This window comes from Corapipo altera, unplaced genomic scaffold, assembly GCF_003945725.1.
Source record: "Corapipo altera isolate COAL_440 unplaced genomic scaffold, ASM394572v1 174, whole genome shotgun sequence".
NCBI classification, from domain to species: domain Eukaryota; kingdom Metazoa; phylum Chordata; class Aves; order Passeriformes; family Pipridae; genus Corapipo; species Corapipo altera.
In genome coordinates, this window is record NW_020885022.1 from 115,898 (window position 1) to 130,588 (window position 14,691).

A 14,691-nucleotide genomic window follows, 5' to 3' on the forward strand; every position below is an offset into this window, starting at 1 on the left:
GGGCTCTGTGCCCCGCCGGCACCGGGAGCGGGTCTGGGGGGACCACGTGGCACCGGGGACGTGCCACCCCCTGGGATCCGGTCGGTCGGACCCGTTTGTGGTGGGGGCTCGTCCCCCCAGCTCCTCACAGCTGCTTTTAGGGTTGCCCACCAGTCCCCCCGGGACCCTCTGGGTACCAGGGCTTGCCTAACGCTGTGTCCACTGCCTGCCAGGCTGCCCCGGGGCTCAGGCACCCCATGGCCCACCCGGGGGTGCCCCAGGGCTCAACTCACCCCACAGCCCGCCCCAGGGGTACCTGAGGGCCTGGCTTGGTACCCTGGGGCTGAGGGCACCCCACACTCCACCCCACAGGTACCCCAGGGCTCAGTTCACCCCACTACTACCCCGGAGCTTGGTGGTAGCAGTGGGTACCCCATGGTACCCCAGGGAGCAGCTCTGCCCCCAACTCACCCCACGGGTACCCCAGGACTCAGCTGGCAGCCCCATCCCACCTGACCAGTGCTGATCACAGACCCCTCCCACCCCATGGAACCACTGCAGACCATTAGACCAGTTTAGACCAGTACAAACCAGGCCTGAGCACTGGTTCCTGCCCTCCCTAACCCACAGCACAGCGTGTGTGCAGCTCAGCTGGGCACAGGGGTGCAGACACACAACCACCCCCCCAGGTGCCAGCAGAGCTGTCACACACACAGAGTCCCCAACACTGTGATCCCCTCAGCACCCCCAACCCCCCAGCCCTGCTGCCATGTCCCCACACGTCACCCCTCCTGTGGGCACTGTGTGTTCACGTGTGTGTGTGCATGTGTGTGCACATGTGTGCCTGCTCACACCCCGGGGTGCAGGAGGACCTGTGCCAGGGACCCTGTGTCCCCTCCCTGTTCCCTTGGTGACAGACCACTGTCCCCGCTGGCACCTCGCGCCCGCCGCCAGCCAGAGCCTTTGTGCCTGGTTTTAATTAGAGGTTCTTAAGTGTGAAACAAAGCCGAGGGCAGGGCCGGGGGCCCTTTCCCTCCTCTGCGCTCCTGGGGGACCCCCGGGGTCCCCAGCCCGCCTGTCACAGCTCCTCCCTGCTTCGCCCTCCTCTGTGCCACCCCAAGGGACACGTGGTGTGAGGTGGTGCTGCCAGTGCCCCCCCAAAATATTGCCCTCGGGATCAGTGCTGGCCACCAGCCCACACATGGGGCTGTGCATGGGGCCAGTGCCAGCCATGGTGCCACCCCCAGGGTTCCCCCCATGGTGCCTGTTCCTGGGGAGGAGGCTCAGAGAGGGGACACCAGCCTGTGGCTGGGCTGAGGGCGCTTTCAGGGGGTCCAAGGTATGGACCTGGGGGTTCACAACTGTGTCACCCATCCCTGGCCCTGATGGGTGCAGGGAGGACCCCCTAAGTGCCCTTGGGATGGGGAGCTGGGGGGGAGCTATGAGGTTTGGCCCCATACTCCCAGTACAGCCCAGTCTGGCCTGCTGGGTGCCAGGGTGGGTCCTTGTCCTCACAGGTTCCCCCCAGCCAGGACATTAACCCCAGACCCCCAGGGAATCTTTTGGGGAGGAGGCAGGACTCTGCCACCCGACACAGCCCTGGCAGGACTCAGGAACGGGGCTGGGAGCCTGGTGGGACAAGTGGGACTCAAAGGATTCCCTGAGCCACCCTGAATGTCCCTGTGAGGGGACACCCCTGAGCAGGCAGGAGCCCTCTGGCTGCCTCTCTGGGATGTCCCCTGACACCCTCAGCCCACCCAGGGGGTCCTTTCAGGGCTGGCTGGAGGATCTGCTCCAGGTTTCCCCTTCCTCAGGAGAGCTCAGCACCCACTCTGGGTGGGACCATTCGTGGGTTCTGGGGCCCCCTCTCCTGAGCCACCAGCACCCACTGGGACAGGGAGCATGGGGACAGCCCCTACCACCCCCCTGGGGAAGGGACACAAGAGGCACTGGGGATGTGGTGGGGGCAAGGGACACGGGTGGCAGGGGACACGGGTGGCAGGGGACACGGGGGGGGGGGGGGGGGGGGGGGGGGACATGAGAAGGGCCCTTTCCCTGTGAAAAGAAGCCAAAATCCGGAGCTTTTAGGAAGCCAAATCGGCGTGGCTGCTCAGACACCCCTGCTCCCCTCTGTCCCCATCCTTGGTGGGCCTGGGGACACGGTGGGGTCACCCAAGCTGGACTCTGCACCCACGGGGCCGAGGGGAGCTGTGGCTGGAGCAGCCGGGGGAGCAGCAAAAGAGCAGGATTGGGAGTGGGACTGGGAGCAGGATTGGGAGTGGGATGGGGCCAGGAGGCAGTGCTGGCCGGGCTCCGGGCTCAGCCCCCGCCGCCGGCACCGTGCCAGGCCCTTCCCTGCAGCCCCCCCCCGCCCGGGACCCCCGGGCACTCGCCCAGCACCCTCCCGGGAACCCCAAAGGCAGCACCCCGGAGTCACCCCCGGCCCTGGTTTCCACCCCAAACCCACCCACCCCACCCCATCCCGGCCTCGCCGGGGCCACGCGGACCCTCCGCCAGCCCCGACCCCCCCCCGGGCGCGGGGAGCCCCCCGTGTCCCGCCCCCGCCGCGGTGACACCCGGCACGTCCCGACGGGGAGGGGGGCCGGGAGCATCGTGTGTTCCGTCCTCCCCCCCTGCGCCCCCCCAGGCTTTGATTTTGGAGCCCCCCCTGCCCTTCCCCCTCGGCCAGGAGCCGCAATGGTTTCAATTACGCTCTGAAAGGCGGTGGGGCCCCCTCTTTTCACGGCAGCCCGGGTCTCCTGCTCACAACAAAAGCTTAAGTTACAGGAAAGGGAGAGAAAGGGAGGGAGGACGCGGAGGGAGGGAGGGAAGGGGGCAGCCAGAAGCCCCCCCAGAACGGAGCGGGACGGGGGTGGGGGGCTGCCCACCACAACCCTCCCGACTGCCCCTGCCTTGGGAAGGGCAGCCCCCCATCCTGCTGCCGAAATTTTGGGTGATTGCCCGCAGTTTCTTTCCCCGATGAGGGTCTCCGTTGTGTTCCAGTCTCTCCCAGTGTGTCTCAGTTCCCTCAGTGTGTCCCAGTGCCCCCCAGTGTGTGCTTGACCCCCCGATGTGTCCTGGTCCCTCTCAGTGAGTCTTGGATCCCCCCAGCATGTCCTGGATCCCCCAGCATGTCCCAGATCCCCCCAGCGTGTCCCAGATCCCCCCAGTGTGTCCTGGTTCCCCCCTGCATATTCCTGTCCCCCTCTGGTATGTCCCAGTGCCCCCAAGTGTGTCCCAGTTCCACCCAGTGCGTCCCAGTGCCCCCAAATGTGTCCCAGCCCCTCCCAGTGCATCTCAGCCCCACGGCTCTCTCCCCCTGCCCTGTTTTTGGGGACAGAAGTTCCCTTCACCACGGCCCTGGTTGGGGTGGGAGCTGTGGGGCCGGTACGGGGGGCAGGATGGGGGATGTCCCCCGCCACCCTGGCTGATTTGGGGACATCCCTGACTGTGCAGTGGCCCTGTGGGGGTGCAGCACCCCAGAGTGGCCATGGGCACCCTACGGGGTGGTGGCACCACCTGGGTGACACCAGGGGACAAGGAGTGTTGGGGCCAAGGCACCCCTGCTTTTGGGGGGGCTTCAGGGGGACAAGGGGGCTAATCCTGCCCCACTGCACCCCAAAGTGGGACCAGGGGACAGTGGGGGACCCCCCAGAATACGTCAGGGGGATGTGGGTCCTGGGCTGGGGGGGAGCAGCCACGTGGGTGGGGGGAGACATGGAGCAGGGAGTCAGGGGACATGGGAAGTGCAGAGGACACCAGGGGGGCACAGGGGACACAGAGGGGTGCAGAGAACCCCGGGGGGGGTGGTAGGGTACACAGGGGGGACGCAGGGGACAATGGGGGGTTGCAGAGGACATGGGGCACGTCCGGGGACACGGCAGGGAGAAGAAGAGACAGGAGGGGCACAGGGGACATGAGGGGGACAGAGGACACAGTAGGGAAGAGGGAACATGCAGGGTGTAGAAGACACGGGGGGCGGGGGGCACTGGAGGGGGCAGAGGGGACACGGGGAGTGTCAGGGGACACAGAGGGGGCGTGTAAGGGACACGGAGGGGCAGAGGCCACACTGGGGCTGGGGACAGGGTGGCAGGGGACAGGAGAGGCACAGGGGACAAGGGAGAGTGCAGAAGACATGGCGGGGTGAGGAAGATTCGAGGGGCAGGGAATACGAAAGGCTCGGGGAACACGGGTGGGGAGACACAGGGGCCACGGGGGGAGGGGTGCCAGAAGACACGGGGGGGTGTCACGGAAGGTGGAGGGCAGGGGACACGAGAGGCACAGGGCACAAGGCGGCGTCAGGGGACACGGGAGCACCCTCTCATCGCGGCCCCGGCCCGACCCCACCCCGGCGCGGGGGGGGAACTTTTCCCGACTCGGAAAAACTTTTCGGGCCGGGGGGGCCCGGTGACCCCCGGGACGGGAGGGGGCGTGGCCGGGGGGGCGGGGGGCGTGGCCACCGCCAGGTTTGAATGTGATTGGCTTAGGTTGCGGGGCGGGGCCGGCCGGGGGCGGGGCTCGGGGGGTTGGCCCCGCCCCGCGGGGACGCGGCGCTGCCCCTCACAAAGGCGGCGGGAGCGTCCGGTGCGGCCGCTCCGCTCCCCGCGCCCCGGGCACCCCCCGGGACCCCCCCGGGACCGCCCGGCAACCCCCCGGGACCGCCCGGCAACCCCCCGCCATCCCCTCTCCCCGACCCGCCGCTCGCCCGCGGCTCCGGGAGCGCCGAGTCCGGGCAGCGGGAGCAGCGCCGCGGAGCACCGGGAGTGACTGGGACGAACAGCGGGAGTGTCTGGGACGAGCACCGGGAGCGCCAAGTCCGAGCAGACGCAGCGGTAGATCGGGAGCCGTCCCGCCGGGAACCCGGGGCAGGCGGGCAGCGGGAACCGGGAGCCGTCCGGGCAGCACCGGGCACGGCGGGTCCCGTCACCGGGAGTCATCCCGGCGGGAGCTGAGAGTGTCCAGTCACCGGGAGCCGTCCAGCCAGCGGCGGGCACGGCGGAGCTGAGCACCGGGAGCCGTCTGGACGCGGCGGATTCGGACACCGGGAGTCATCCAGGCGGCACCGGGCAGGGCAGAGCTGATCACCGGGAGCCGTCCAGGCAGCCCCGGGCACGGCACACCCGGACGGGAGGACGGTCCGTCCGGCTGGGCACCGGGCACAGTAATTCGGGGCGCAGGGACTCGGGGCACCACCATGGCCCCCCCCGGCGTGCTGCCCACCCTGGCCTGGCTGCTGGCGGGGCTGAGTGTGCCGGCGCCGGGCCGGGCCCAGCTGCACGGCGAGAAGGGCATCTCCATCCCCGACCACGGCTTCTGCCAGCCCATCTCCATCCCGCTCTGCACCGACATCGCCTACAACCAGACCATCATGCCCAACCTGCTGGGCCACACCAACCAGGAGGACGCGGGGCTGGAGGTCCACCAGTTCTACCCTCTGGTGAAGGTGCAGTGCTCCCTGGAGCTGAAGTTCTTCCTGTGCTCCATGTACGCCCCGGTGTGCACGGTGCTGGAGCAGGCCATCCCGCCGTGCCGCTCCATCTGCGAGCGGGCGCGCCAGGGCTGCGAGGCCCTCATGAACAAGTTCGGCTTCCAGTGGCCGGAGCGGCTGCGCTGCGAGAACTTCCCCCGGCACGGCGCCGAGCAGATCTGCGTGGGGCAGAACCACTCGGAGGACGGCGGCTCGCCGGCGCTGCTCACCAGTGCCACGCCGCTGGCCGGCCAGGGCACCCCCGGCGCCCCCCGCTACGCCACCCTCGACCACCCCTTCCACTGCCCGCGGGCGCTGAAGGTGCCCAGCTACCTCAACTACAAGTTCCTGGGGGAGAAGGACTGCGCGGCGCCCTGCGAGCCCGCCCGGCCCGACGGCCACATGTTCTTCAACGAGGACGAGATCCGCTTCGCCCGCATCTGGATCCTCATCTGGTCCGTCCTGTGCTGCGCCTCCACCTTCTTCACCGTCACCACCTACCTGGTGGACATGCAGCGCTTCCGCTACCCCGAGCGGCCCATCATCTTCCTCTCGGGGTGCTACACCATGGTGTCGGTGGCCTACATCGCCGGCTTCGTGCTGGAGGAGAGGGTGGTCTGCAACGAGCGCTTCCAGGAGGACGGGTACCGCACGGTGGTGCAGGGCACCAAGAAGGAGGGCTGCACCATCCTCTTCATGATGCTCTACTTCTTCAGCATGGCCAGCTCGATCTGGTGGGTCATCCTCTCCCTGACCTGGTTCCTGGCCGCCGGCATGAAGTGGGGCCACGAGGCCATCGAGGCCAACTCCCAGTACTTCCATTTGGCCGCCTGGGCCGTGCCGGCCGTCAAGACCATCACCATCCTGGCCATGGGGCAGATCGACGGGGACCTGCTGAGCGGCGTCTGCTTCGTGGGCCTCAACAACATCGACCCTCTGCGGGGCTTCGTGCTGGCCCCGCTCTTCGTCTACCTCTTCATCGGCACCTCCTTCCTCCTGGCCGGCTTCGTGTCCCTCTTCCGCATCCGCACCATCATGAAACACGGCGGGACCAAGACGGAGAAGCTGGAGCGGCTCATGGTTCGCATCGGGGTCTTCAGCGTCCTCTACACCGTCCCGGCCACCATCGTCATCGCCTGCTACTTCTACGAGCAGGCGTTCCGGGAGCACTGGGAGCGCAGCTGGATCAGCCAGAACTGCAAGAGCTTGGCCATCCCCTGCCCGCTGCACTTCACCCCCCGCATGACCCCCGACTTCACCGTCTACATGATCAAGTATCTCATGACTCTGATCGTGGGCATCACCTCCGGGTTCTGGATATGGTCAGGAAAAACCCTGCACTCCTGGAGGAAGTTCTACACCCGGCTCACCAACAGCAAGCAGGGCGAGACCACGGTGTGACCCCCCCGGCCCCGCCGCCATTCGGCCTGAAATTTGGGGTTTTTTTGGAGGGGGGGATTATTATATATTTTTTATTTTTAGATTTATTAACGTCTAAGGGGTGTCTCTCTTTCTCTTTGATTTTTTTTTTTTTTTGTAATTAAACCTGTAAATAGCATTTGTAAATTTAATTATATATATTTCTATTTAAAATTTGGAAATGGAGGGGAGGAAAGAGGAGAAAAGGGAGGGGGAAATAGGAGAAAAAGGGGGGGGAAGCAGGAAAGGGAGGAAAAGGAAGGGGCGAGAAAAGGGGTAAATGAGGAGGACAGGAAGAAAAAAAGGGGAAGAAAGAGGAGAAAAAAGGGAGAATAGCAGAAAAGTAGAATAGTAGAAAAGAGAAGAGAAAGGGAAGAAAAAAGAAGGAAAGGAAGAAAAAAAGGAAAAAAGATAAAAGGAGGGAAAAATAGGCAGGAAAAGGGGGAGGAAAAGGTGTAAAGGGAGAAAAAAGGAAAAAGAGGGAGAAAAGGGAGGAAAATTGGAGAAAAGGGAGGAAAGAAGGAAAAAAGGGAGGAAAAACAGGAAAGGAGATATAAGAAAAAAAAGATAGAAAAGGAGAAGGAAAAAGAGGAAAATGAGTGAAAAAAAGGAGAGGAGAAAAGGGAGAAAAAGGAGAAAAAAAGGGAGAAAAAGGAACTGGGGAAAAAATTTAAAAGAGGTGGGTAAAAGGAGAAAAAAGAGGAGAAAAAGGGAAAAAACGCTGCCGAGCCTGGAGAGGACCCTCAGCCCCCTGCTCCCCCCTTCCCACTCCATCCCAGCTCCCCCTGGCTGCTGCTCCAGCGGCCCCTGGAAAAAAAAAAAGGGGGAAAAAAAGGCAAAAAACCCCAATAAAAAGCCCATTTTTCTCGCTCTCCTTTCGAAACTCCCAAAAAAAGTGGATTTTTCTTTCCCCACCCCTTTGTTCACTCCCACGAGACCCTGGGCCGGGGCTGCTCCCCCCGGGGGCTCCTCCTGGGCCCCCCCCCAACTTGGCCGATGAGTTTTCCTCCCAAATTCCTTTTTGAACAATCCTTCCCAAATACAAACGAGTCAAAAAAACCACCAGATTATTTCTGAGGGCTTTGTTTTGTTGGGGTTTTTTTTTTTTCCCCCAAAACAACCCTAAGGATTAAATTGGGGGACTGAGAGGGGTCCCTATGGATGCTGTGGGGCCCCCCAGTTCCATCGCCCCGTGGGGATGAGCCAGCACCTCCCTCCAGCTGGAACAAAGCGCCTTGCAAGGGAAAAAGGAGCTTTTTAACCCAAAAAAATAAGGAATTTTCGGTTTGCAGTGGGAGGGGGGGCCTCTCCTGTGCCCCCCTCCTGGAGGAAATAGCTCACATTTTCTCTGGGATTAGGGGTTTGGCTGGGGTGGGTCCCCAATCCCGAGGCTCCGGAGAGAAGCAGGTCCCAACTCCAGCTTGGTTTGTCAGGATTTGGGGGATGCTGGAGGGGGGACATTGGGATTTTTGGCTGGAGAGGGACAAGCTCCAGGCGGGGAGCTGGGGGGGGGAAAGGATGGATTTAATCAGCTGGATTTAGTTGGAATGAAAAAAAATACTCTTCCCAAAATGGAGAGGGAGACCTGGCCGGGAAGCACTGGCCCCGGGGGTGCCCCAAAACTGGCCCCGGGGAGCCTCAGTGCTTCTCACCTCCAGCATTCCAGAGGGTTTGGGGATCCCTGGAGCACAAAGAGGGATCGCAGGGGGATTGTGCTGTTCCCCTTCCCCCAGCAAAGCCCCGGGACAATCCCAAAACCCCCTGAAACATCCCAGTCCTGCGGTGTGGGCGAGGAAGGAGCCGAAGGGGTTAAGGCAGTGCCTCTCCAGCACATTTTGGAAAGGAAAAACTCTTTGGATCCGGTTTAATTTTCCAGCGATGACTTGGAAGGGGGAGAGAAGAGGGGGAGAAACTTATCCAGGGCTTTTTTTCCCCCTCCTCTGTGGTTTGGAGAAGCAATTTAAGGGTCGGGCTGGGCTGCTCGGGACCCCCATCAGCACCCCCTTGACACCCCCAGGACACCCCAGCCACCCCTGTCACCCTCCCCCTCCCTCCCTTCTTCGGAGCCTCTGGAAAGGGAATTAAAATGGGGTGATTTTTGCTGTCTTTGTGCTGGTGGTGCCATGGGCAGGACCAGCCTCAGCCAAGGGGACGGGGGACCCCCCTGCACCCCTCAATCCCTGCCCTTGGGGTGCCACCTCAGGGGGGTCCCCCTTGCCATGGGGGTCCTGGGCTGTATCCAGCCTGGCACTGGGTGCTTTGGCTTTGGGGTGCTGCCCATGGGGGTCTCTTATCCAGCTGGAAGGTCCTGCTCCCCAAAAAGCAGCTCCCACCCAAGGCCACTTTGTTTTCCGGAGGCGAAGCGCGGATCGGGATCACGGGGGACAGGGGGAATGTAAACTCTCCACCCAGGAATGCAGGAGCTGGGAGAGGAGGGTTTTTTTTAAAAGGCTTGGATGTCCCGACTTTGGAAAACAGAGCTGGGATCTGGGACTGCTCCTGAGCCCTGGGGGTGCTGAGGGCTCTCAGGGCACCCCATGGGCACTGCTGGGACCCACTGGGGGTCCCTGTCCCCCCATCTGGGCCCCACAGGATCCTGCAGTGGAGCTGGAATTGGAGTTGGAATTGGGCCGGATCCTGTGCCATGTGGCCTTTTCCAAATTTCTGAGGGGGTTTTGGAGGTTTTTGGCTCTTGGGGCTGTTTGAAGCCCAAGCAGGGAGGCGCTGGAGGGTGTCTGCAAGCAGCAGTTGGTGCATGTCCCCTCCATCTCCTGGTCTGTCACCCCAGGGATGGGGCACCCTGGATCAGGCAAACGCCAGGGACAGGTCACCCCAAGGATGGATCCCTCTGGGAATGAGTCACCCCAGGGACAACTAACCCTGGGGACAGGTCACCCTGGGAATGGGTGACCCTAAGGATGGGTCACCCCGGGAACAAGTCACCCCTGGGGAGAGATCATCCCAAACCCAACTAACCCTGGGGATGGATCAGCCCTGTCCAAGTCACCCTGGGGACAGGTCACCCAGAGAACGGGTCCCCCAGGTCCCACTAACCCCAAGGAGAGGGGAGAGGGGACAGGGAACAAGGGACAGGGACCTCCTCTCTGCTCAGGGCTGTCCCCAGTCCTCCCAGCCTGCTGATTCCCACCCTCCTCCTCCCTTTTCAATCCAAGTGAAGAGGCAGCAAACGCCGGTGGCGGGTGGGGCCGTGTCCCCGCCCGGCCGTGCTGGGGGTCCTTTGATGTCCCCTAATGAGCCCCGCTCTGTTTTCACAGCTGCCAGAGCCGCGGGGGTCAATTAACGCGCAAACGCCGCCGCCCGGCCCCAGAGCACCCTCAACTCATCACACCAGTGCCACCAGTGCCCGCGGGGCTCGTGCTGGTGCGGACGGGGACAGGGGGGACCCCAGGAGCAGCCACGGTCGGGTCAGCCGTGGGGTGCTGGTCCCAGCACAGAGGCAGCCCCGGGGTGAAACCAGTGCAGGGAAGGGAGTGCTAGAGAAGGAACTGGTCTTACTGGGAGAAGGATGGATTGTGGTGTGTCCCAAGCGCTGGTTGTTCCAGTGCTCCTGTCCCACAGTCCATAGTCACTCCTGTTGCTTGCCACTGGCTTTCCTATCCTCTGGACCATGGGCTGCCCTGGCCACGAGCTCTCCTGTCCCCATATCCGTGGGCTGTCCTGTCCCTCATCCCCCAGGGCCCCTGTGCCCTTGTCTGTCCTGTCCTTCATGCCCCAGGGACCCTGTCTCCTGGGATTGTCTTGTCCCGTGTCCCCAGGGACCCACCCTGTCCCCCACTCAGCTCTGTCCCCATGGCCCCCAGGCTCCCCTGTCCCTGGACTGTCCCATTCTCAGCCCCAGGTGACAATGGGGTCCATCTCCCCTGTCCCTTCCCCTTCCACTGTCCCCTCTTGTCCCGGTCCCCAGCAGTGTCATGGGGGGTGGCAGAGGGAGGTGATGGGGAGCAGGGAGGTGACAAGGGACATCTCATTGTGGTGTCCCCATGATCATTTGGCATGACAGGTCCCCGGGCCTCGTGGGGACATCCTTGGCTGTCCCCAGCCTGCTCCTGGCTCCGTGTGCCTTCACCTCCAGGGTGACGGAGCCATCAGGGACCTGAGGCCACGGGGCTCAGCACCCAAAGGTGGCAGCGGTCCCCCCGGGTGCCCCCGGCCCCCCCAGCCCCGGGGCGGGCGCTGGAGCGGGATCTGGCCGCGGCCGAGGCCGAGCCCTGGCCGGGAGCCAGCGGGGACAGGCGGCCGTCGGCTAAATTGGGCTCCGGCCGTGCTGCTCTTAAAGGAGCCGGAGCTGCCGGGAAGCGGGAGGGGCCCCGGCGGCTCGGGGGTCCCTCAGGGGGCTGCGGCTCCCAAGGCAGGTGGAGGATCCTGTCCCCATCCCGCCCTGGTGCCGCGGGATGGGAGTGGGATCCATCCCTCTGCCCCCCGGAGCCGTGTGGGACCCCGGCTCCACCCAAAGGGTGGGGGAGTGGGGAATGTGGGGCCGCTTTTGTGTCTTGGTGTTCTCCTGGAGAGCTTGGGATGAGTGGGTGTGATCTGTGTCATTCCTGGTGTCCTCCATTGGAAATACAGGACACACAGGTGTGGGAATCTCCATCTCAGCACCCCTCCTGGAAAACAATGATGGATGGATATAGGATGGGTGGGCATGGGACCAATCTCCATCCTGGTGCACCTCCTGGAGAATGTGGGATGGGGGAGTGTGGGATCCCACCACCCTCCAGTGCCCTCCAGAGAGCATAGGGGCAACAGGCAAGGGATGGATGGACATGGATGGGTGGATGGATGGACATGGGATGGATGGACACGGGATGGATCGACACAGGATGGAGGGACATAGACGTGCTGGATGGACATGGGGTGTGGGATGAGTGGACATGGATAGGATGGGTGGATATGGGATGGACACAGATGGGATGGATGGACACTGGATGGGTGGACATGGGTGGGATAGATGGACAAGGGATGGATGGACATGGGATGGATGGACATGGACAGGATGAGCAGACATGGGATGGATGGACACGGATGGATGGATGGACACGGATGGATGGAAGGACACGGATGGACGGAAGGACACAGGCGGGATGGACGTGGTTCCCCTCCAGCCCCCTCCCTGCCCTGCCTGGGGCTGCCCCACGGCCACGCGGGTCCGGCACGGCTGCCCCGGCCGGGGGAGGGTCTGGGGGGAGGGTCCGGGCAGGGGGCCCCGGAGGGCTCGGGGGGAGGATCCGGGCGGGGGGCGGGGGCGGCTCCGGAGGCGGCGGCGGCTCCGGGTGCGGGAATGTTTGTGCAGCTGGAGCCGATTATGGGGCGGGAGCGGGGTGGGGGGGCGAGAGGAGGAATGGGGGGGGCAAGGGGATCGTGCGAGGCGGAGAGGGATGTGCAGGGAGAGAGCGTGTGCGCGAGGGGCGTGAGGAGGAGAGCGGGGTGTGCAGGGGGGGTGTGGAGGGGAGCGGGTGTCCAAGGGGGGGTGCAAGGAGGAGGGTTGTGCTTGGGGGTTGTGCAAAGGGGGTGTGTTTGTGCTCGAGGGGGGTGTGAAAGCGGGGTGTCAAGGGGTTCCCCGGGATGGAGGTGCCTCCACGCACACGCAGCTCTCAGGTGCACACGTATGTGCACACTCATGTGTCCCATCGCATGCACACGTGTGTGTGTGCCTGTCCCACAGACCTGAGCAAACACCACACACCAGGGACATGCCAGGCACAGCCCAGGCACAGCCCAGGAACACGCCAGGAACTCACCAGGAACATGCCAGACACACACCAGGCACACACCAGGAACACCCCAGTAACGTGCCAGGTACATGCCAGGAACACCCCAGGCACACACTCACACACGTGTTGCACACCCCATGGGTGCCCCTCAGGGCCTGTGGGGTTCCCTCCCCCCCTCTCCCCACACTGGGTGGGCCCCTGGGGGTCCCCAGCCCAGCCCCAGGGTGGTCTCCACTGGGGAGCACCAGCCCTTGTGTTCACTCTGGTCCCTACTGACGTACTGGGCCAGGAGGGGTTAAAGTCTGTCGGGGCTGTCCCTGCCCTGTTTGGGGACTGGAGGAGCCATCATGTCAGGGACCTTGAGGGTGACCCCTCTTTGCTGCCCAGCCCAGCCCCCCCAGTCCAGCTCTGACCACCCAGCCCAAGAGGAAACCCAGGGCAGGGGCAGCAGGGGAGGGGTGACCCCTCAAAACAGAGAACTGGGAGTGCTTCCCCCATGGCACCGTGTCCCCCATCCCTGGGGCCACCCATCGAGGGTACCCCAAAACCCAGAGTCACCCCAGCAGGGTATAACCCCTGCGCTGCCAGGGCCTGATCCCACTCCCTGTTTCCACCTCTTTTACCCCAAAAGAGCCATTTTAGGCTGAACAAAATATTCCTTTGGCTCAAATTGCTACTTTTTATTCATTATTAATTGTTTTTATTAGTTATTATTATTAATAAAGAGAAAGACATCACCACCCAGCAGGGCAAACACTCTGCTTGGCTTTGTCTGCCTTCCCCAGGGAAGAGAAGTGAGGGAGGGAAGGTGGGTGGGAGAGAAGGAGGGAGGGATGAAGGGATGGATAGATGGATGGATGGGTTGATGGATGGATGGATGAATGGAGGATGGATGGAGGGAGGAATGCAGGGATGGATGGAGGGATGCAGGGAGGAATGCAGGGATGCAGGGATGGATGGACAGGCACCCCCTGTCACCACACACCCACGCCTGCTGGGTTTCAGGGGTGGACATGGGGTTTAAAACTCATTTAATGCTCTTTTTTAGGGGGTGAATTTATTAAATCCAGTCACTGATTCAATGCCAGGGTGGATGGACTCTGGAATTCCAGGATGTGCCTGGTGCACACGGGGGTCCCTGGTCATGGACCCCAATGTTTGCCCACAGCAACTCGAGCCAGCGGCTCCACTGCAGCCCCGGCCCTTCCTCTGCCAAAATCCTCCCTCCATTCCCCCCTTGAAGCCACTTTTTGGGCCTCTGATCGCCAAAATATATCATCCTTCCATTTCTGAGGGTGTTTTTAAGTGCCTTTTGGGGGCACAGGGCCGGATCCATCCTGGTGCTGCAGATGTAATGAGTTGGGCAGTGGGTCAGGTCTCAGCACCACTCATCCCACTGTCTGCTCACCAGGCTTTTCCCACTGCAGGGAGACAGAGCCAGGGGTTGAATGGCCTTAAAGACACCTCCACCCCCCCAAATCCACTGCTTTTGGTGTCACCTCCCCAAGTCAAACTACAGCCTGTCCCCAGGGCTGTCACCCCCCCGGGGTGATCCCACCATTCTGGGGGTTCCCTGGAGCACTGGCACACCAGGGAAAGTTGGTTTTATTCACAGTTTGATATAAAACTGACCCTTCAAGCCATTCAATTTGTTTTTCCAGTGGTGGAAAGGTGCTGGTCTGCAGGATGCTCATCCTGGGCTGTTTGGGACCATGGGGGGGACAGAAGCAGGATGGGATTGGCTACGGGTGGTTTTGGGGAGTTCAGGGGTGATTTGGGGGCCGTTTTCTGCCCAGTTGAGGGTGCAGGGCTGGGTGTCCCCCTAGCCCAGCCTGTCTGTTCCCCCACTGCCACCAGAGCTCCCGGGACAGGGGCAGGGGTGGGAAGGGGGTTGTGAACAAGGGGAGAACACACTGGAAAGGGGCTCTCCTGCCCACGAGGATGGATCCGGTGGTGGGATGGGGATGGGATCCTCCTCGGTGGGGGAGGGACAGGATCCTTCTGGCTGGGGTGGGGACAGGGCCCTCCTCGGTGGGATGGGAACACGATCCTCCTTGGTGGGACAGGGACATCATCCTCCTGGAGGGGACAGGG

At 63.0% G+C, this 14,691-nt stretch overlaps 1 protein-coding gene across 1 annotated transcript; it reads left to right on the forward strand.

Moving 5' to 3' along the window:
- Positions 1 to 4,683: 4,683 nt before the first annotated feature.
- LOC113959126 (frizzled-2) lies at positions 4,684 to 6,944 on the forward strand. Its single transcript, XM_027667924.1, has one exon. It carries the CDS (start codon positions 5,174 to 5,176, stop codon positions 6,845 to 6,847), a length of 1,674 nt encoding a protein of 557 aa, XP_027523725.1. The 5' UTR covers positions 4,684 to 5,173; the 3' UTR covers positions 6,848 to 6,944.
- The last annotated feature ends 7,747 nt before the right edge of the window (positions 6,945 to 14,691 follow it).